The sequence below is a fragment of the Balaenoptera physalus genome, assembly GCF_965194825.1.
Source record: "Balaenoptera physalus genome assembly, chromosome: 13".
Lineage (NCBI taxonomy): Eukaryota > Metazoa > Chordata > Mammalia > Artiodactyla > Balaenopteridae > Balaenoptera > Balaenoptera physalus.
This window is the reverse complement of record NC_138892.1, coordinates 51,557,443-51,578,530: the sequence shown is the minus strand read 5'-3', so window position 1 is coordinate 51,578,530 and position 21,088 is coordinate 51,557,443. Positions and strand designations below refer to the sequence as shown.

Here is a 21,088-nt window from a genome sequence, read left to right as displayed (position 1 = left end):
TGCCGGCAGAAGCTTCAGGAGCCTGGGCACAGGCTACCACATTCCCTTACCACTGCTGTGGTCATTGTGGAAGCAACATGTTACATGAAGCCTCATCACTCTGAGGCCCTGAGTGATTACCACAAGTGGAGCCCCCTGCTGGTCTGCAGTGGACGTGTTGCACGAGTCAGACACATTTTTGTTGTGTTTAGCCACTAATGTTTGGTGATGATCATTACCACAGAATAATCAGAACTTTTCAGGAAAAAGGGAGTGGCTAAGTATTCTGTGGAAAAATCAAGCACAATTAAGGGTCTTTTCTAATGATATGGGTGGAAGCTGTTTCTATTTCAGATAGAGTAGTTACAGAGGTCCTCTCTGATCAATTGATATTTGGTCAGACACCTGAGAGAAATCAGAGTGCCAGCCATGAGGATATCTGGGTGAAGAGCATTACAGGCAGATGGAACAGGTAAGTGCAAAGGTCCTGAGACAGGAGCGTGCTTGGAGTATCTGATGTGACCGGTGTGACCAAAGCACAGTGAGCAAGGGTAGGAAGTGAATTTGGAAAGGTTAGTGGAGGTTGCAGGTAAGGAGGGCTTTGTGATCCACATGGAGTATATGTAAAGGTCAAGTGCAAAGGAAAGTTAGAGGCATGGGAGATGACAGCAGATGGATGAATGGCACTTGAGCTGGTCATCTTTGACCCTTATCTCTACCTCACCTCTTATATCTGACTCATGATCAAGTCTTAATTATATCTTGGATCTGTTCCCCATGCCCTGCCCCAATCCCACTGCCACTACTTTGGTTCCAGCCTTCTTAGCCTTGACATGAACTACTGCAGTAGCTTTCTAAATGGCCAAGTCCTTTCATTCCTACAGCCAAAATGAATATTCTATGCTTCAGACTCCAGAAATTTATCCTTCAAAAACTCAAAAATGATGAAGTCACACAGCCTGGTTATAACACAGCAGAGGCAACTCCTTAGCATGGAATTTGAGGCCCTCCATCATTATGCCAGCCCATAGGTCCTCCTTTCCAGTCTTGACTCTCACCCTCGCCCTCTCTTCCTCCCCTCCAGAATGACCTCACTCCTTATGGCTCCCCACACACCATGTTGTTTCACACCTCTGTGTCTTCACACAGCGATTCTCTTGCCTTTCCCACATCCTTATCTGCCAGCATCACGCTAAACCCTCTTAATCGTGACCGCCTCTGCAAAACCTTCCACAACACTGCCCCCACAATGGACCCAGTCAGGTTCTTCTCTCTTTTACCTTAGCGTTTGGGAGATTATATCCACGATTGCAGCTGGGATGTAGTGTAGGTTTATCTGTTTACGTGACTATCTCGTCTTCTGGTGTGGTTCCTTCTGTGAGGATGAAACCTTGTGATTCACTTCTCTGATCAGGGCTGGGCTGTGTATAGCTCTCTCCGCACCATGGGGTCTCCTTCCTGGGATTTTTCCAGGCCTCGCATTCTATACCTGTTCTGGGCCCAGTTGCTCACTGTGCTTCCAACTCTTGGGTTTTATTCTTTGTGATCAGCTTTGGGCTTAATAGTTTATTGCAATCCCTGTTTCCAGCCCCAGACTTTGCTTTGAATACCAAAACTTACAATCTTAGGCCTGTTTGGATCAGTCCTGGTACCTGGACAACCACTAAAGCCAGGGTCCTGTCCCCTAGTTCAGCTAGCGTGCGGGCATTGCTTACCTCTGTACGCAACAGCTGTTCCACGCAGGGTGGCAGAATAAGCTGACCTCCCCTTGCCGAAGGGGATACTCCTTCCTTCTTCTTCACCGTGTACCCCTCACCCCCGCCAACCTCTACCTCAATAGGAGCAAAGTTTCAAAACGTTTGTAAGGTGAGTGGCAGCAGCTTCCCTCAGTAGTTTGGGTGGCCCCACTGGAGCCCACCAGGCTTATTTAACCCACTCCCCCTCTCCCACTCCCTCCCTACCTCCTTTCTCCCTCGAGTTGCTGGAAATGCCTCTGGAGCCATCACTTAGCAATAGAATTAGTAGAATTTGTCCAAGCCTGTCTGAAATAATGGTACAAAAACCACAAGAATGAAGTTGTGTGCTTTTTTAATTTAATATTTGGCAATTCTTCTCAAACATGCATCCTGATATGGGTGAGGGGTCGGAATGAGCTGTACTCCTTGTCAGACTTTGTTATGTTAGCATGAATCTCCTCCTGGGGCCATTTTGCCTCAAAGAGTGTGTTTTGAATCTTCTCAGTCTTGGAAAACCCCACAGGAGCTGTGAGTAAGGATGGCGGCGTGCAGGGGCCTGGGTGTGGGCCGGGATGGCTCTTGCCTGCCAGCTCCAGAGTTTCTGGGAAAGCATAATTGTGGTAGGAAGAATTTCTAGGCAATACTGATTTCAGGGAATAAAGGTGGAAGTGAAGAGAAAATAAAGCTCAGAAATGAGAATGAAGGATCAAGAGACCCCCCTTTTCAATGACCTGATTAAGGCCATTACTTACCATTTGACGCAAAGAAGATCCAGCATAGAGATTTTGAGCTGTGTTGTCCATGGTGGCTTCATACCTAGATGGTAGAAGAAGTTCTCAGGTCCCTCGTTGGAAGGAAGGGCACCTAAACAGATCAGAGATGACATGTTTAGGTCTAGATCTCACAAAAGGAAGGGAAGGCCTGACCATGTCCATGCAGGCCTCTTCTATTAGATGCCTTATGGTGGCCTAAAAAAATCAACAAGGAGCCTTCAAATGGTAGATGACCAAGCACTTGACATCTTCTCTACTTTCTTATTTTGGCATGGATTAATGGCTCATGATACTGTTTGACAGTGCTTTATTAAAACCAGAACTAACTTCCATTGAATTTTTGCTATGGGTGAGGTTTATTCAGAGACCATTGGGAAGATTCAGTTGGAAAGGTGTACAAGATTGTTTTCACATAGAATCGTGTTACTCTCAATGTTCGAAATAAGATCCTAACCCCACAGTAAGGTGATTTCCAGGTCACCCCAGTGAGCAATGGAGAGACAGGAGACACCAAGGAGACAGTCCCTCTGAGAACTGGTCAGAAGGCTAGGCCTGTGTTTCTCAACACACTGAGATCACGTGGAAGTTTTTAAGTTCCCAGAGAAGGAAAATAAGCTCAAAAGGTGCCCAAATGGAAAATTAGAACAATTACCAGAGTAGCTGTAATACAGCTGCTACCTCAACTGTGAGGTAAAGGGAAATACTAAATACCAAACTTTAATTTACATTCATTTAATATAAGAAATATAGTCAATTAATAAGTTATATTTTAATATATCATTATTAATGCATTGTCTTAATAATTACACTAAATCATTATTTTATATTAATATGCTATATTAATATAATTGTTGTATTAAGTATACATTAATTTAATAATTATTAATATTCAATTTATTAGATATATGTTTAATCTAATATATATTAAAGGTATTGGATCAGATATCAGCAAACCTTCAAAGACCATATAACAACAGTTCTAACAACTAAAAAAAGGGAGAAGATCCCCAGTTCCTTTTATGAAACTAGCAAACTTTCGATATTAAAACTCCACATGGACAGTACAGCATGAGAAAAATTATATGCTAAGCATAGTTATGAACATAGTTGCACAAACAGTTGGTAAAACTTAACATTTGTTCATTAATTTTTTACAAAGGAAAGTAAGGAAGAGGAAGAGAGAGGAAAGGAAGAGAAAAAGAAAAAAGAGAGGGAAGGGAGGGAAGGAAAAAGGAAGAAAGAAAGGAACATTATAAATTTGGAGTAAAAAGAAATGTTCTTAACCTGATATAGCTACCTGCCAACAATCTAAAGCAAACTTCATTCTAAATGTGAAACATTAGAGGCATGACTTTTTAAAAATTGAGATACAATTGACATATAACATTATATTAGTTTCAGGTATACAACATCACAGGCGCATTACCTTTAAAGTCAGGGACAGAGGAAGGATGCTCACTATTACTGCTTCTATTCAGGACAGAAATCCATAACAGGAAAAAAAGAGAGAGAGAGAGAAAGAATTGGAAAAGTGAAACAGGAGGGTCAATAGTAGCCAATGATATGGTTATCGACATATAAAATTGAAGATAATCCATAATTGGTTTAATAAAATTAATGAGAGTTCATCAAAGTTGCTGGAAAGAGAAGCAATATATAAAAATAGTAGCTTCATTATACCTAATAAACAACTATTTAGAAAATGTAACTAAAGAAAAGATCCAATTCACAGTGGCAGCAAAAAGCTATAAGGCAGATAATGAATTTAACCAAAGATGTGCAATTCTTAGTGGAAAATATTAAAATGTATTTAAGGACATAAAACCAATAAATGGAGATGTATAGAATTTTTGTTTGTTTTTATAAATTTATTTATTTGTTTATTTTTGGCTGCTTTGGGTCTTTGTTGCCGCGCACGGGCTTTCTCTGGTTGCGGCGAGCGGGGGCGACTCTTCGTTGTGGTGCGCGGGCTTCTCATTGCGGTGGCTTCTCTTGTTGAGGAGCATGGGCTCTAAGCACACGGGCTTCAGTAGTTGTGGCACGCGGGCTCAGTAGTTGTGGCCTGCGGGCTCTAGAGCACAGGCTTAGTGCTCTGTGGCATGTGGGATCTTCCCGGACCAGGGCTCGAAACCGTGTCCCCTGCATTGGGAGGTGGGCTCTTAACCACTGCGCCACCAGGGAAGTCCCTGGAATGTTAATAGATAGAAAGACTCCATGTTGTAAGAATGTTAATTTTTTCCCAAATTAATCTGTAAATTTATTGCCCTTCTAATCCCACTCTTAACAGGGCTTTTGACTAAATTTGACAAGCTAATCCTAAAATACATATGGAAAAATAAAGGACCAAGAGTAATCAAGAAAGTTTTGAAAAATAAAAATAAGGAGGGGGACATCTTGCCCTCAAGATTTATTATAAAGCTTTGGTCCTTAAAACAGTGTGATATTAGCTGGAGGACAAATAGATGGACTAATTCAACAGGATAGAAAACCCCAAAACAGACATTCACATATTTCCCAATATGTACTTCTGATATATGTACTTTGGTATATGTACTTCTGGTGTCAGGGGGCCCCTGAAAGTGGCATAATAAATAGTGGGGAAAGAATGGGCTATCTAATAAATGAGGCTGAGAAAATTGACTACCCTTATGTTTAAAAAATGAATTCCACATATAAAAATGAATTCCAGGTTTATTCAAAGTCTAACTATGAAATGCAAAACTTTAAAATTATGAGAAGACAATGTGGAGAGTATCAATATATATAGGAATGTCTCTATAACCTTGTAATGCTAGGGAATTTCTTAAATAAAACACAAAATTTACCTCATGAAAGTAACTGAAATTTTCCATATGGCAAAGCTCATCTAAAAATGCAAAGACACACTATTGGAGGAAGATGTTGATGATATAATCAAGAAAATATTAGTATACAGAATGTACATTTTTAAAAATCTATAAATTAATAAGGAAAAGACCATCAAATAGAAACCTGGAGGATTTCCCTGGTGGTGCAGTGGTTAAGAACCCACCTACCAACACAGGGGTCATGGGTTTGATCCCTGGTCCGGGAAGATCCCACGTGCCATGGAGCAATTAAGCCCATGCACCACAACTACTGAGCCTGTGCTCTAGAGCCTGTGAGCCACAACTACTGAGCCCCTGTGCCACAACTACTGAAGCCTGTGCACCTAGAGCCCACACTACGAAACAAGAGAAGCCACCACAACGAGAAGCCTGTGAACCGCAACGAAGAGTAGCCCCCGCTCGCCGCAACTAGAGAAAGCCCATGTGCAGCAACAAAGACCCAACGCAGCCAAAAATTAATTAATTAATTTAAGAAAAAGAAAGAAAGCTGGGCAAATGATCTGAACAAGCAGTTCACAACAAAAGGAAACCAAATGGCAAATAATCACACAGAAAGATTTTCAACTTCCCTGGTAATTATGAAAATGCAAATTAAATGAAAGTGGAATAGCACATTATGCTAAGTAATTTGGCAAAAATTAAGAAGTCTGACAACACATGTTATATAAGCTCTAATCAGGCATGAGTTATAATGCTGTTGCTGTGAGTTCAGTGTTAGTGAATCAACAATATACATTAAATAAGATGTCTTTAAACAGAAACATATAAGACAGGTTATGCGTTGATGGGCAGGAATTTAACTCTATATTTCTCCTAGTACTAATGGTCTGATATTCACTAACTCAGTGTTCCCTGGAACTTTATAGAGCCTAACTACCGTGAACAATGAGAATTGACTCTGTGTGTGTGTATATATATATATATAAAATATACTTATTAAATATATATATTTTTTGGCCGTGACACTGGGCTCACGGGATCTTAGTTCCCCGACCAGGGATTGAACCCCAGGCCCCAGCAGTGAAAGCACCAAGTCCTAACCACTGGACCGCCAGGGAATTCCCAACTGTATATATATATATATATATTTTTTTTTTTTTTTTTTATTTTTATTTTTGGCTGTGTTGGGTCTTCGTTTCTGTGCGAGGGCTTTCTCTAATTGCGGCAGGTGGGGGCCACTCTTCATCGCGGTGCGTGGGCCTCTCACTATCGCGGCCTCTTTTGTTGCGGAGCACAGGCTCCAGACACGCAGGCTCAGTAGTTGTGGCTCACGGGCTTAGTTGCTCCGCGGCATGTGGGATCTTCCCAGACCAGGGCCCGAACCCATGTCCCCTGCATTGGCAGGCAGATTCTCAACCACTGCACCACCAAGGAAGCCCCCAACTGTGTATTTTACATCTGAGTTACGGGTATGTGAACATATTTTTAAAAATAGTTTCTTAAAAGAAACTTTTTGTGTGTGTAAGAAATAGTTCACAATTGTAAAGCATTAAAAAAAATAAAAGGCCAGTGGGGCTGAAGCTTAGTGAATGACAGGGAGGAGGCAGGCAGGAGCTTGGTCACGAAGGAGCCGTAGGCAAAATAATATGTCTGAAGTTCATTGAGAACTAGAATAAGTAACTAATACTAGCAAAAGATTTTGCAAGGTTATTTGTTCTCTTCTTCTCCATCCTCTCTTCATCCTGCTTCCTGCAACTTTCCCACCCAGCTCTCAAGAGGTCCAAATAGCTGGAATATCATCTTCAATAGGACTTCACAAGGATATCTTATTTTAATGAGGATTCTGACTCCATTTTTTGCCTTAACTGCTGACAGCTTGTAAGCCTCACCTCTCTCTTTCCCTTTGCCCCACATCTGGGCAAACTGATAAAATCTGGGTGTTCCCTCTTTCGGCATTGGTGGGGGTTCAAACCACACAAATCTCCACTCATGCACAGGAACCCTCAGCCCGGATCCACCCCTAAACACCATTAAAACCCCAAGCTCATCTCCTTTCCTTGCTCTCTCAAGCCATTTTCAGACCCACTTGGGGTTTCTGCCCTGCCTTCCCCAGAAAATCCTCAGTTAGGTGAATAATAAACCTTTTCATACCCTCTTGGTGTGTCTCTATATTGGAACCAAATTGTGGATGGGGGTCCATCTTATTTTTCAGAATGGCTATAGCACTTTCAATTTAGAAAAATTATTCCAGGATTAAGAAGGAATTAATATGATTGAGGGCCTTGGGGAAATAAATACATTGAGAGACTACTAAGACTAAGCATAAATTTTAGAATAACTAAAGTATAATTGATGTGCAAACAGAAAGACTCATTTGTTTTTTGGTCCTATATTAAATGCATTGCACTTTAACCTGAGCAGTGTCTTATTCTTATGTTATGGCTAAAGATAAATAGGAGTTTATTTATTTCTTGTTCAGTGCTATTACTTTTCTTATTCATTGCAGAGTCCCACAGCTGTGGATAGAAAGACAAACACCAGTCCCTGAAGAGCTCTCTTACTTCCCTTGCACCTCTTTGGCCCTCTATCCTCTACAGCTGTGGCTCACCTCAATCAGAGAGGAATATAGGACCCTCCTCTCTAATGGGAGAGGCTTAAATTGCCATTTCTGCCATATGACCCTGTCTTTTGCTATCACACAAGAGGTGCTCAGCTAAAGGCCTGTCACTCTACATTTCAGCAAGAAAACACTTCCCTATCTTCCCTCAAAAATGGAAAGTGCAGTTGTAATAAAGGGCTTGTCATTAGAAAAAGCCATTAGCTAAATATATTATAAGAATATATTTGTGGGGCTTCCCTGGTGGCGCAGTGGTTGAGAGTCTGCCTGCTAATGCAGGGGACACGGGTTCGAGCCCTGGTCTGGGAAGATCCCACATGCCGCGGAGCAACTAGGCCCGTGAGCCACAATTACTGAGCCTGCGCATCTGCAGCCTGTTCTCGGCAACAAGGGAGGCCGCGATAGTGAGAGGCCCGCGCACCGCGATGAAGAGTGGCCCCCGCTTGCCGCAACTGGAGAAAGCCCTCGCATAGAAACGAAGACCCAACACAGCCAAAAATAAATAATAAATAAATAAATAAATAAATAAAAAGAATATATTTGTGGGTTAACAATAGCTACATATTCTGAGCATCTACCAAGTCCAAAATCATCTCCTCTATCTTCCTCAGGTGGCATTCTCCATGTCCCCTTCCTGGGCTACAATAACAAAATAATGAATGCCAAGGAATATGATTTAACAAGGGAGGGAGATAAATATCAATATTTACAAAATATTATCCCCTTCGTACTTTCCAAAGTTCAGTGGGCCAGGATAGATATGTCTGACTGCAAAGCTTGTCCTCTTTACACCTTATCACTCTACCAGGCACCATTAGTCAATCACTTAACAGCTATTCCTTACATTTTTATTTGCTAGTAATAGAATCCTGATTTTGCTCAGCTACCAGGTGGCTATCTGCTTCAGAGGAATTTGTTCCCCTCCCAGACCAGAGATGAATCTTGATGTTACATCAAACATGGTAGTTCCATTCCTACTTAGCAACTGGGCGTGTGATCCAATCCTGCTAAATAAGACATGTAGGAAGTCTTAATGGGAAGCTTCTTGGGATATTTTTCTTTCTCTGAGCAAATAATAATACCAAAAGGCCATTAATTTTATTTATATTTTTATGTGCTTTTTTTCTCTTCTTTGGTAACTTCAGTAACCATCTTAGGACATTGGAGGAAGTTACCATAAAAAGACACAACAATATCCTGAGAATAACAGAGTAGAAAAGAGAAAGAACCTAGAACCCTAATAAAATTGTTGACGTGATTTAACTAAACCTTTTACCTCTATTTTTCTCTTCAAATGAGATGATAAATAACTTTTGGTTTCAATATTTGAAGTTGGATTTTCTGTTACTTGAGGTTCTAGATGACCTAACTGATATTTGGTCTATAAAATAAGATTTACCTATAGACGATTTGAACACCTAGAAATGAATTTTCTTATGTCAATGAATAGGTTTCTGGCTTCACTAGGGGATGTAGAAGATAGGAAAGAACATCACCCCACACTCACAACCAAGAAAAAAAAAGGTAGATAACTTACAAAATTACAACTTTTCTTGAATCTGTCACAGAGATGTGGTCACAGGTCAGAAAATTAACTTAAGGAGGACAGATGCCTCCAAGGAGAGCACTTGCTGAACTGCAGCAAATACCAAATGCTATACAAGCTGGTAAGAAAAATTTGGCTAAAATATTTAACAAACCCTTAAAGGGCAAGTGTAAGAGTATAGGGTATAGAGTTTAGAACTACTGAGAGTCACAGATGTAGAGGAATTCACACGCATTTACAGGCTCTTCTCCACAGACTTTACTGAGTGTGCATAAGAAAACTGGAGACGGGATGAGAGTCTGGAGAAGCATCCCTTGCGGTGCAGACCTGGGGAAAGGAAGAGCAGGCACTGAGGTGAAGGCATGAAGATCTGCCCATTCCTTCTCTCCTATATTTCCTACAGAATAAAAGCCTTATCCCACTGGGGAAAAGACATTAAACCCTGTCACCATCAGAGTACAGATGAAGATATATTGCAGCTAGGGAGAGGAACAAAAATACCCTCTGAGAAAGATCAGGAATACTTCCAAAGCTCAGAACATTAGAGATACCCAACTGCTGGGTGAGCAAAAGGATCACTGTGAGGGCTCCACCTGTAAGACCCAGGGATGCAGTGTCTATTTAAACTGGGACTGAAGCAGAACAACAGAAAACACCTCCATTCCACTCCCCAACACCAGGTTAGCAAACTCAAAAAACAAGTAATAGCAGTCTTCAAAAGTATGGGGAGAGAACTTTCTGAAGCATAGGCATAAAGGGAAGATCTAAATCTGAAAGTGAAGTAGACATTGAGAAAAACCTTCTAGCAAACCACTCCCCACCCTAAACACAAGGTAATGCTAGATGTTGAAGCTTGTGGTACAATGAGGGCAACCATAGCAAGAAAATAACCCCAAACCCAGCCCTACCATCTAGGATGACAATCTCACACACTAGCAAAAATAGGAAGCATGCCCATTTTCAGGCATAAATTCAGTTGACCTTAGTCTATACTGCTCTATATAAGATGTCCAGATTTCAACCAAAATTGCAAGACACACAAAGCAGAAAATAAAAATATTACACTATTTTAAGAGACAAAGCAATCAACAGAATCACATTCAAATAATAGAGAGACATTGGAACTATCAGACAGAGACTTTAAGCTCCTTCAAGAAGATATAGTTAACCTGACTAGTCCCATATCTTTTAAAGAAATTGAATTTCTAATTAAAAATCTTCCAAAAAAGAAAATTCCAGGTCCAGATAACTTCATGGCAAATTCTACCAAATGCTTAAGAAAGAAATAAGAACAGCTTTGTACAAACTCTTCCAGAATATAGAAGAGATGGGAAAAATTCCCAACTTGTTTAATGAGGCAGGCATTTTTCTGATATCAAAACCAAAGATGTTGTAAGAAAAGTGCAGACAAATATCCCTCTTGAACAAAGATGAAAAAAATCCTCAACAAAAACAGAAAACTAGGAACAACAAGAAACATCTACAATCTGACACAGGGCATCTATCAAAAACTTACAGCTTATATCATAACTAATGGTAAGAAACTGAATGTTTTCCCCATAAGACTGGAAACAAGGCAAGGATGTCCTCTTCTACCACTCTTTTTCAACATCATATTAGAAATTCTAGCCAATGCAATAAGGCAAAAAAAGAAAAAAGATGCGTATGGATTGGAAAAGAGGAAATAAACTGGTCTGGAGCCATATAAATGGTCTGAAATTTTACCCGACTTGCAAATTAACAAGTTAGCCTGCCCCAGTTTATGGATGCTGGCAGAGGGCACAAGATTCCTGGGTCAGAGAAAAGGACTTCATTACTTACAGCAATAGCACTCATCAAAATATCAGTATTTTCTTGTGCTAGTAACTCTAACCCCAGTTCCCACAGGGCAGCCTGAAGAGGGCCGGATGATATCTGCAAATGGTTAGGGAACCCAAATATTTTATACTGGTTGTCACTGATTTCCAGAAACTGAGGTTAAAGGGATAATTTGACTACAAGGAAGCACAGAAAGTTTTCTGGTGTGATGAAACTGTTCTATGATTTTAATGTGGTTGTAGTTATATGACTGATAGAAATTTATACTAAAAATGGTAAATTTTGTTGTATCTAAACTACACTAATTTTTTAATGAAAAAAAAAATTATGGAGAGGGATACAGACAAAAGTGTTATCTAAAAAAATATGGATCCCAGTTCCAGAAGTTGTTTAATTATTTCACCTTAATGGTCATCTCTTTCTACATTTGCTTCAGTTTTGATTCTCCATTCTGGGTTTCATAATTATTTGATTTTGTATGTGAAGATTGTTTTTGTGGTTATACCTATGTAATTATATTTAAATATAACAACATAAATTTAGTAAAAAATATTACTATACTACCTGGAATTCATGAGCATTTTTCTATTAATGACTTTATAAGCACCATTACAGCTGTCCACTCAGCTCCATGAAGAAGGAAGGAAAATGTAATCACGAGACACAAAAGTTAAATAACTTTCCTAGCCTCATGCTAAATTGACCAGTTCGGATCAGTTCAACTGCAATTCAAAGGCCTTGAGTTTTGTGTGCTGCACTCCTATGGTTGGATTAACTGGGTCTGGCTACTGTTCAAGGTCAAAAATACACAACCCCAAACTGCCAGGCTGGGGGAGAAATCAGGAGTTGGAGTAAGATTACCAGGCCAGAGCTAGACATACGAAGATGAAAATCTGAGACAAGGCAGACACAGCCAAAAGGAAGCAAGGAAGGCCAAAAGCTTTGGGAGTTTGACCAGGCTTTCAAGCCATAGGCGAACAAACCAGAGGTCAAAGGGGATTCCCAGAGAAAATTCAACCCTTTAGACTTTCTAGCTAAAAAATGATGGGGTCAGGGAGGCCAATTGCCAGGTGAGAGGAGAGAGCCTGAGGCTGAAAACCCGGTTTAACTCAGGGTATCTCATATACCCTTTCTGGTCCAGGTTCACAGATTAACTCTTGAATGCTTACTTCACCCACCTTGCCCCCCTGCAAGATCCAGAACTGATCAGTCAATTCAGCCGAACAGCTAATTTTGTGAAATAAGAAAGCCAAGCCAGTTGGTTGAATCGATAATACCAGCAATTGGTCAGGTGTTTTGGTGCCTTTTGGACAGAGCCTATACACCAGTAACATTGTTGGTATTTCAGAGTAATCTTATGCTACAGGAGTCACAGACCCACACGCCAGCTGAGGTCCACCAGTGAGATGAGCAGCCCAGTGACATGGTTAAAGAGTGGGGAAAATTATAAAAATTGAAACTGTCTCTGTAAAATGCTCAGCCACTACTATTTCCACTTGATGCTGCTGGAGAAAATGCCAATGTAGTCAGATCTGATTTTCCAAGAGAAGCTGAAATCTGAATTTTTACATGAAATTAAGTGATTTTCCGAATAAAATTCCTCAACGGTACGGGTTCTGCCCAGGAAACATCATTTTACAACTCCTGTAGAGCTTTAGGAGACTCCATTTTTAAAAAGCAGTAGCAGAAACAATCTTTAATTGTCTCTCACTTTCTATACTGAAGATACTTTGAGAAATGCAAAATGCCACATGGCAAAGATTTCGAACTTTGATCGTTTGCTCGTTTTTTCTGAAGCTACAGCTGTTATCCCACATCTAAGAGTGTAGAGCTCAGCTGGTGGATCCCATAATTCATGGAGAAGCTACAATAAGGCTGGAGTAAGGATGGATTACAGGGAATAGGGTTCGTTCACCCTCACGGCTTCTAGCCTATCTCACCGGAGCACTACCGCACGCGGGGACTCGTTGGAAGACGCAGCTTTTGTCTTCTCTCTCGACGCGGCTGCAGTGAGAAAGCACATCTGTGAAGTGTTTGCCACTATGTCAAGAGTAACAGGACTCTTGAAGCCATTTCAAACGTCATGCCAATCCTTGTGCATAACATCTTTAAAAAGATTGTTGCTTTAGAGATCTTAATATTTTTTTTAAAAAAATGAAATGCAATACTTTCAGCCACTTAAAAGTGGAGTTCTTTTTCACTAAGCAAAGTTGAACTTTTTTAACTTCTTTTTACCAAACAAGCTCTTTTTTTTTTTTTGCTAGGGAGCAAATAAGTTAGCATGGGGGTCCTAAGTGCTCTTAAAATCATTTTGCTATAGATCTGTCCACTGTTTATAACTCTTGAATAAAGCTAAAAGTAAAGAAAGCCTTTCTCTGAAGGTTTATGAGCATTTTTCCATGAAGCAGAAGTCAAACAGATCAAAGAGATCTAACAAAATGCTTCAGACTTGGGATAGGGTGGGCTGAAGGCCTGTGAATAGAAACCAACCTCTCCAGATAGTTTGGAAGATATCTCTTGTTATTTCAAAATAAAAACAAAACTAAAACATGATAGTCTGAGTGTATCAAACTGACATTTTCTGAACACTGCTGTTAAAAGCATCAGTCTTTGATATTTAACCCACAGTATCAAAGACATTTTAAAAGTGGTTAGACAACTGTTTTACCATGTGGAAAAAATGAACAAAATCAGGTGAATTTCCTAACTCTCTTTTCCTCATAGCCATTCTTCTCTGGGCTTCTCTGAGTCTTTCTACAAAAGGCATACTTTTCCAGGTTCATGAAGAATTAATGTACACTCTCGGGCTTCCCTGGTGGTGCCGTGGTTAAGAATCCGCCTGCCAACGCAGGGGAAATGGGTTCAAGCCCTGGTCCGGGAAGATCCCACATGCTGCGGAGCAGCTAAGCCCGTGCGCCACAACTACTGAGCCTGCGCTCGAGAGCCCGCGAGCCACAACTACTGAAGCCTGTGCGCCTAGGGCTCGTGCTCCACAACAAGAGAAGCCACCACAATGAGAGGCCCGCGCACTGCAGTGAACAGCAGCCCCCGCTCGCCACAACTAGAGAAAGCCTGTGCACAGCAACAAGACTCAACACAGCCAAAAATAAAATAAAATTTAAAAAAAAAATTTTTTTAAAAACCCCTTTCATTCCACTTAAAAAAAAAAAAAAGATTTAAGGTACAGTCTTGAATTGTCTCAAGAAGTAAAATGTATTCTGTATATTTTGAATGATAATTAATTGAAGCTTTTGCTTTTGATACACTACCAATTTAAATGCATACTAGCCATTTACTTTAAAATAGAAAAATAAAACAAAAGAAATAAAATGAATATATTTATTTGCTGGAAAGGCATGAATCTGTCCAGCCATGATTAAACCCTCAATAAATCTGCTTCTAATCATCATTGGTATTTAAATATATAGTAACTACTCTATTAAATTTAATTCTCTCTATTTAATGACAGTTATTCTAAATTTAATGGCAGTTATTTGAAATATATACCCACAGATTATTAACAACATTTTAACAAGATTTTTAAACCAAGGAACGTGAGTGTGAATCCATCAAATGTCAGTAAATCAATTACTGTTTAATGTAGAATGCCTGAATTGTTAAATCGAAGCATACCCACCAAGTGAGAATGCTTTGAAAACATTTCAATGAAAAATAATTTGCCGGGGGGGTCGGGAAATCCATCTGTGAACTGCTAGTACTATTTCAGCATAAAATTAAGAGTATATAACTTTAAAATACATTTATTTTGTATGAAAATATGCATTTGGTGAAGCACATTAAATTTTCTTGATTGGGAGTTAATTTTAACCAGAGTACCATTTTAACATTATAAGTCAAGTGGTTTTGATTTTTCTGTTGCCAATTAAATATGTGCTAAAAATATTACATACTATTTTATCCTGGGGATTCACAACCAGGTTTTTACAAAACATTCCTTTATATTGAATATAAGAAAAACCTTTTTCAAGTTATGGTGCCCACCAAATCACCATCCCTCAAACAAAACAAAGCCCTTAATCCAAATAATTCTGTTTCTGCCTGCTGGCAGGGTGTGCTTCCCGTCAGAAGGACTCCGGCTGCCATACCTTTCTGATGAGTATGAATGACCCATGCCATTCTTGCATGGCCCTGCCCTTCCAGCCATCCTCCTCCACATCACTGGGGCATTTATTGGGATCAGAAACATAGACTGGCAAGTTTGTGTGACGTAAGAATCCCAGCCTATAAAGCACATCAGTAGACACTTTGTAGCATGTGCCGTTTGTTAGGGTTTCCATTAAAAGTATTAGGTTTCCATACTTTACAACCACAAAAGAGTAAATAATTTCAAAGGATTGCTTGATAGGAGATTTCTGTTTTAAATGGAACTTGGAAATATCTGGGAAATCACTGGAATAAATGTACTTAATAGACCCAATGCTGTGAAGTTCTTTTTAACTGTTTTCTTAAGCACATAAAAAGATATACCATTTCCTCCAACATTTTTTGAAATAGGTTTTGGTTTGGGGTTTTTCTCTGTAACATTTGACTTATAAATATTTCTTACAATGCTTCCATTGTTTTCTTTCTTTCTTTCTTTCTTTTTCTTTCTTCCTTTCTTTCTTCTAGTGCTGAGGCTGACTTCTTAACACCAAAAGATTATGCCCCCTTTCACTGCTCTAACCTACAGGATAAGTTAGAACTTTAAACCAGAAAGTAACATTACATGCCACTCAGGAAAACCTGCTGGACCACTTGATAAGTTGGAAAATGTATAACAAATGCCCCTATTGAGATATCTCCTTTTTTAGAGGAAACAAATTCCATCCATGGGACTAAGCAAATATTTCATCAATCTGGGCTGTTTGGGAAGCCAATACACCATTCATTCATTGCATGGAAAAGATTAGATCAGGTCAGTTTCAGAATAAAATCATTTTTTAAAATATTGCTCATATCAAACATTTTAAGAAAAATTAAGTAGCCTATAAAATATTAATATGTTATAATCCAAGTGGAATCATCCAGTTTGGCTGTCTCTACAATCCTAGTCTCCAGAAATTACATGAACTTCTGCTGGGTTTTGTCTGTGTAGACATGGCATTAGACAGAACACTTCCTTTTTTCAGGGTTTTTACTTAAAGGATGAAGTGAAACATTTCTGACCAATAGCAACACTAGCCATCAGTGGTGAGCTGATGAATAGATAATGCCGAGAGTGAAAATCATTTGATTATCTAACCGTACAAATGAGGTCTCAAAAAGGTGGAGATCAACTTTTTTAAACCCAAAATGTAAATCTTCAATAACAACCTTGGGAACTAAGAAAAAGAGGGAGCATAACATTTTCAGGTGGGTTCCCTAGACTTGTAAAGAGGGCACCAGTCATTGAGAATAGTAACTCCTAGACTCACATGCCAGGCTCTACACTGAATTCTTGGCCCATATTACATCTTTTAATTCTTATCATCCCTCCTCATCTTCATTTGACAGATGAGAAAATTGAGGCTCAGAGAGGTTGAGTAACTTGCCCAAGCTCACAGAGCTAGTTGTGTAGCTGGGATTTTAACCCAAGTCTGGCTGAGTCCAAAGCTTATGCCCTTCACTGCCGTGTCCAATAGCTCTCCTGCTTCTGAGCTAGGTAGGGCCAGAGGACAGAAGGCAGAGCCATATCTAGAGGAAAGCTTGATTCTTAGCAGGTAAGAATGCCCTGAAGTGAAGATGGAAATCACTCAATGGCTGTTCACAGGGTCAAGGCCTTCTGCTGCAGAGCAGGTCTGGTTGGCAGGGAAGAATAAATGGGTGATGGATGCATGGACAGCCTCTTGAATCTGGGCACAAGACAATTTCTGTGCTCAATCACGTGGGAGATGAATCAAAGCTACCAGCCTCTCTCTGGTACTAAGCCTGGGTGGTGGAGAGCTGGTGGATTCATCTAGCCAGGGGAGGCCAGTAAAGAGGAATGAAGTCTGGGAATGACAACCCAAGGCAGTTTTAAGGTGACCAAGGCCTCGTTTTTCCCATCAAAGCCACGCAGCCTCACTGGATGAGGACATATTTGGGAGAGGCTGGGAAAGGGAACAGCAGAGGAGGAATCCGGAGCAATTAATCACCTTGCCTGCCGAGGTGGGGCAACTCAGAAACCAAAGGGAAAAACAGGGCTCGCTTCCACAAAGCACTCAATCTCCTGAAAGAAACAGCATAAATAGAGTCATATTTGCCAATGAAGGTTTCTAAATGTTTAAACTAGCCAGTAACGCCACCCAGATGGAGAAACTAATGCTGGCGGAAGTTCATGATTTGTACCGTAGTCACTCAGCAACTTGGAGATAGAGCAGATGTGAACCCCCAATCTCTTGACTCCCAGATCTGCACATAAACCATCAAAAATACAAACCTTCTAGCCCTGAAATCTGCCCAGCCCTTTGTCTGCTGTGTGGTCCTCTGTCAACCACCAACATTGCACTACACAGAAGGGATTTCTTTCCCCTTACATAGTCTGTAAGTCTTGGTGAGCTGCATAACTGGGTCTTCACGTTTTTCTTTTATCCTTTCATTTATTTGACAAATATTTATTGAGTGCTTACTATGCATCAGGCAATGTTCTAGATGCAGGGATACAGTGGTGAACAAGACAAAGAGCTTGTTTTTCGGAGTGCAGATCTTATGAGGGGCAGGCAGATAGTGAATAACAAACAAACAAGAAAATATCAGAGACTGAAAGTTCCATATAGAAAATAAAGCAGTGTGATGGGATGGAAAGTGACAACAGTAAATACCTTAGATTGAGTAGTCAGGGAAGGCCTCCTAGGCAAGAAGACTTGAGCTGAGACATGAATGATACGAAAAAGCCAGCCGTGTGAAGACTGGAGGAACGCAGATTTTTCAGCCAAAACTTGCTCCTATAGACTTCCCCAGTTATGCTTTTCTTTAACCTGTTTGCTTCTTCTACCCAAGATAACTTATTAAATTGCAAGTGAGGGCTTCTCTGGTGGCGCAGTGGTTAAGAATCCACCTGCCAGTGCAGGGGACACGGGTTCGAGCCCTGGTCCGGGAAGATCCCACATGCCGCGGAGCAACTAAGCCCGTGCGCCACAACTACTGAGCCTGCGCTCTAGAGCCTGTGCACCACAACTACTGAAGCCCGCGCGCCTAGAGCCCGTGCTCCGCAACAAGAGAAGCCACCGCAGTGAGAAGCCCGCGCACCACAACAAAGAGTAGCCCCCGCTCGCCGCAACTAGAGAAAAGCCCACGCGCAGCAACGAAGACCCAATGCAGCCAAAAAATAAAATAAAATTTATTTTAAAAAATTGCAAGTGAGTGCAAGTGTCATCCTACTAAGAATAAAGCAAAATATTTTATTCTGAATTTTAAACTTTCATTAGTAAGATTTGACATTTTAACTATTATTATTAATTTTGATCAAAATGAAATTCCCTACACATTTCACTACAGACTAAGACACAGCAGAGTCTTATATCAGAGAAGTTGATGCACAAAGGAATTGAGAGGTTGACAGAAGAGCTCAATGGAAGGACAAATGTCGCATCCAGATTATTCTCAAATTCACCTGCACAGTAGATCCAACACGTGGTTCACCACTGTCACCGTCTCTCCACATTTTATGTGGCAGCCTTCTAACTGGACTCCCAGCTTCTCAGCAACCAAGATGATCCTTTCAAAAGGAAAGTCTGATCACGTCTTTCTACTGCTCACCTCACTCTGACAACTGTCTGTGATTGTTATGGACTGAATTGTGTCCCACCCAAATTCATGTATTGAAGCCCTAACCCCCAATGTCACTGTAGTTGGTGATAGGTCCTTTAAGGAGATAATTAAGGTTAAATGAGGTTACTAGTTCATGTACGGAAGACACTATACTTTCATCTTTAGGACTAAGAAAACTCAGTATCTTATGTGGTAAGATAGGAAGACATTACCACAAAATGTAGTAATAGCAGTTCACAATATGCAGTTGACAAGTTGTACAAGACATACAAAGTACATCTACCAAAACTTTGTTCTAAAACTTAACTTTTTAAGTGAAAATTTTTTGAAATTAAAATTTAGCTTATTTTTTTGTTTTACTTTTTTTCCAGCTTTATTAAGTGAATTATTTTTTAATGCAATAGAAAAGATTACTGAGTTTAACAACAACAAAGAAAAAAGACTGAGAAGGAGCCTGGGATAAAACAAAAACTCTATCTGCAAATAACCCTCCCTTAATGGTTGGGACTGGGGAAGATTTCTTTTGTTGACTTAACTTTGTTTTTATTGTTGTTTTATGTAAGTGATTTTTTAATTGAGATATACGTATAACATTGTATTAGTTTTAGGTGTACAACATAATGATTTGACATATGTAAATATTGCAAAATGATCACCACAATAAGTTTACTTAACAGCCATCACCATACATAGTTATAAATTTGTGTGCATGTAATGAGAACTTTTAAGATCTACTTTCTTAGCAATCAAATATAAAATACAGTTTTGTTACCTGAAACTAACACAATACTATAAATCAACTATGCTTCAATTTAAAAAAAAAACTACCATGAGCAAAGAGAAAACAATTAAAAATCAGCTTAATGTAAATAATAATAATAATAATAAAATATAGTATTGTTAACTATAGTCATCAAGCTGTACACCCCTGGGACTTATTTATCTTATAACTGGAAGTTTGTACCCTTTGACAACCTTCACCCATTTTGCCCACCCTCAATCCTCCACCTCTGACAACCACCAATCTGTTTTCTGTATCTATGAGTTCGGTTTTTTTTTTTTTTTACGATTCCACATATAATTTTTTTTAAGACTACACACAGTATTTGTCTTTTTCTGTCTGACTTATTTCACTAAGCATTATGCCCTCAAGGACCATCCATATTGTCACAAATGTCAGGATATCTTTCCTTTTTTGTGACTTAGTAATATTCCATTCCACATTTTCTTTATCCATTCATCTACTGATGGATAGTTAGGTTGTTTCCCCTGTCTCAGTTTTTGTAAATAATGCTGCAATGAACATGGGAGTGCAGGTATCTTTTCGAGTTAGTAATTTCTTTTCCTTCAAATAAATACCCAGAAGTTGAGTTGCTGGATCATATGGTAGTTCTATTTTGAATTTTTTGAGGAAATCCTCCATAGCAGTTTCCATAGTGGCTGCACCAATTTACATTCCCAACAGTGTACAAGTATTTCCTTTTCTCCACATCCTTACCTACACTTGTTATCTCTTGCCTCTTTGATAATAACCATTCTAACAGGTGTGAAATATATCTTAAGTGGTTTTTCTTAGAGCAGGAAGTTTAACATTGGAGTCACCTTTGTTGCATACATCATAGTCAGTTTTCAGATAACTGCCTGTCTGTTGGCTTAGGGGTTTTTGTTCTCTCCACAACTATCTGCCAACCCTACCCACTGCCAACTTCTGAGTATATTCCTAAGCATCTCCACTGGAGAGCAATGCAACAAGTCAACCCAAGTCCAGGTGAGTAAAAAGTATATGGGTTGGAAGTCAAAACTGCTGACCAGAAATGTCATGCTCTGATATTTCTCTGTGGATTCCCATGAGCCTGGGGCTCTAACCCACTGACCTGGATAATTGAGTCATGTTGTTATACACATCTTTGCAGAGGGTAGAATGCTTTCTCAGTAAATCTAGTAGTATTACTGAATCCTCAGTACAACGAATATAACAATTTTATATTTTTTTACTTTGAGAGACTGCAGGTTTAGATATTAATGTGTTTCCTGTTTTGTTCGTGGTTTAAGCAAAATCAATAAACTGATTTTATTGATTTAAT

The 21,088-nt window shown here is 39.7% G+C and overlaps 1 protein-coding gene across 1 annotated transcript in view; it reads right to left on the bottom strand.

The window, feature by feature from the left end:
- Positions 1 to 21,088, bottom strand: part of LOC309642014 (uncharacterized protein) — a gene marked incomplete at its 3' end in the record, with an annotated part of 116,227 nt that overhangs the window by 37,880 nt on the left and 57,259 nt on the right. The window contains exon 4 of the mRNA XM_082422928.1: positions 2,468 to 2,579. Within this exon, the coding sequence (XP_082279054.1) occupies positions 2,468 to 2,579 (112 nt within the window). The remainder of the gene's footprint in view (positions 1 to 2,467; positions 2,580 to 21,088) is intronic.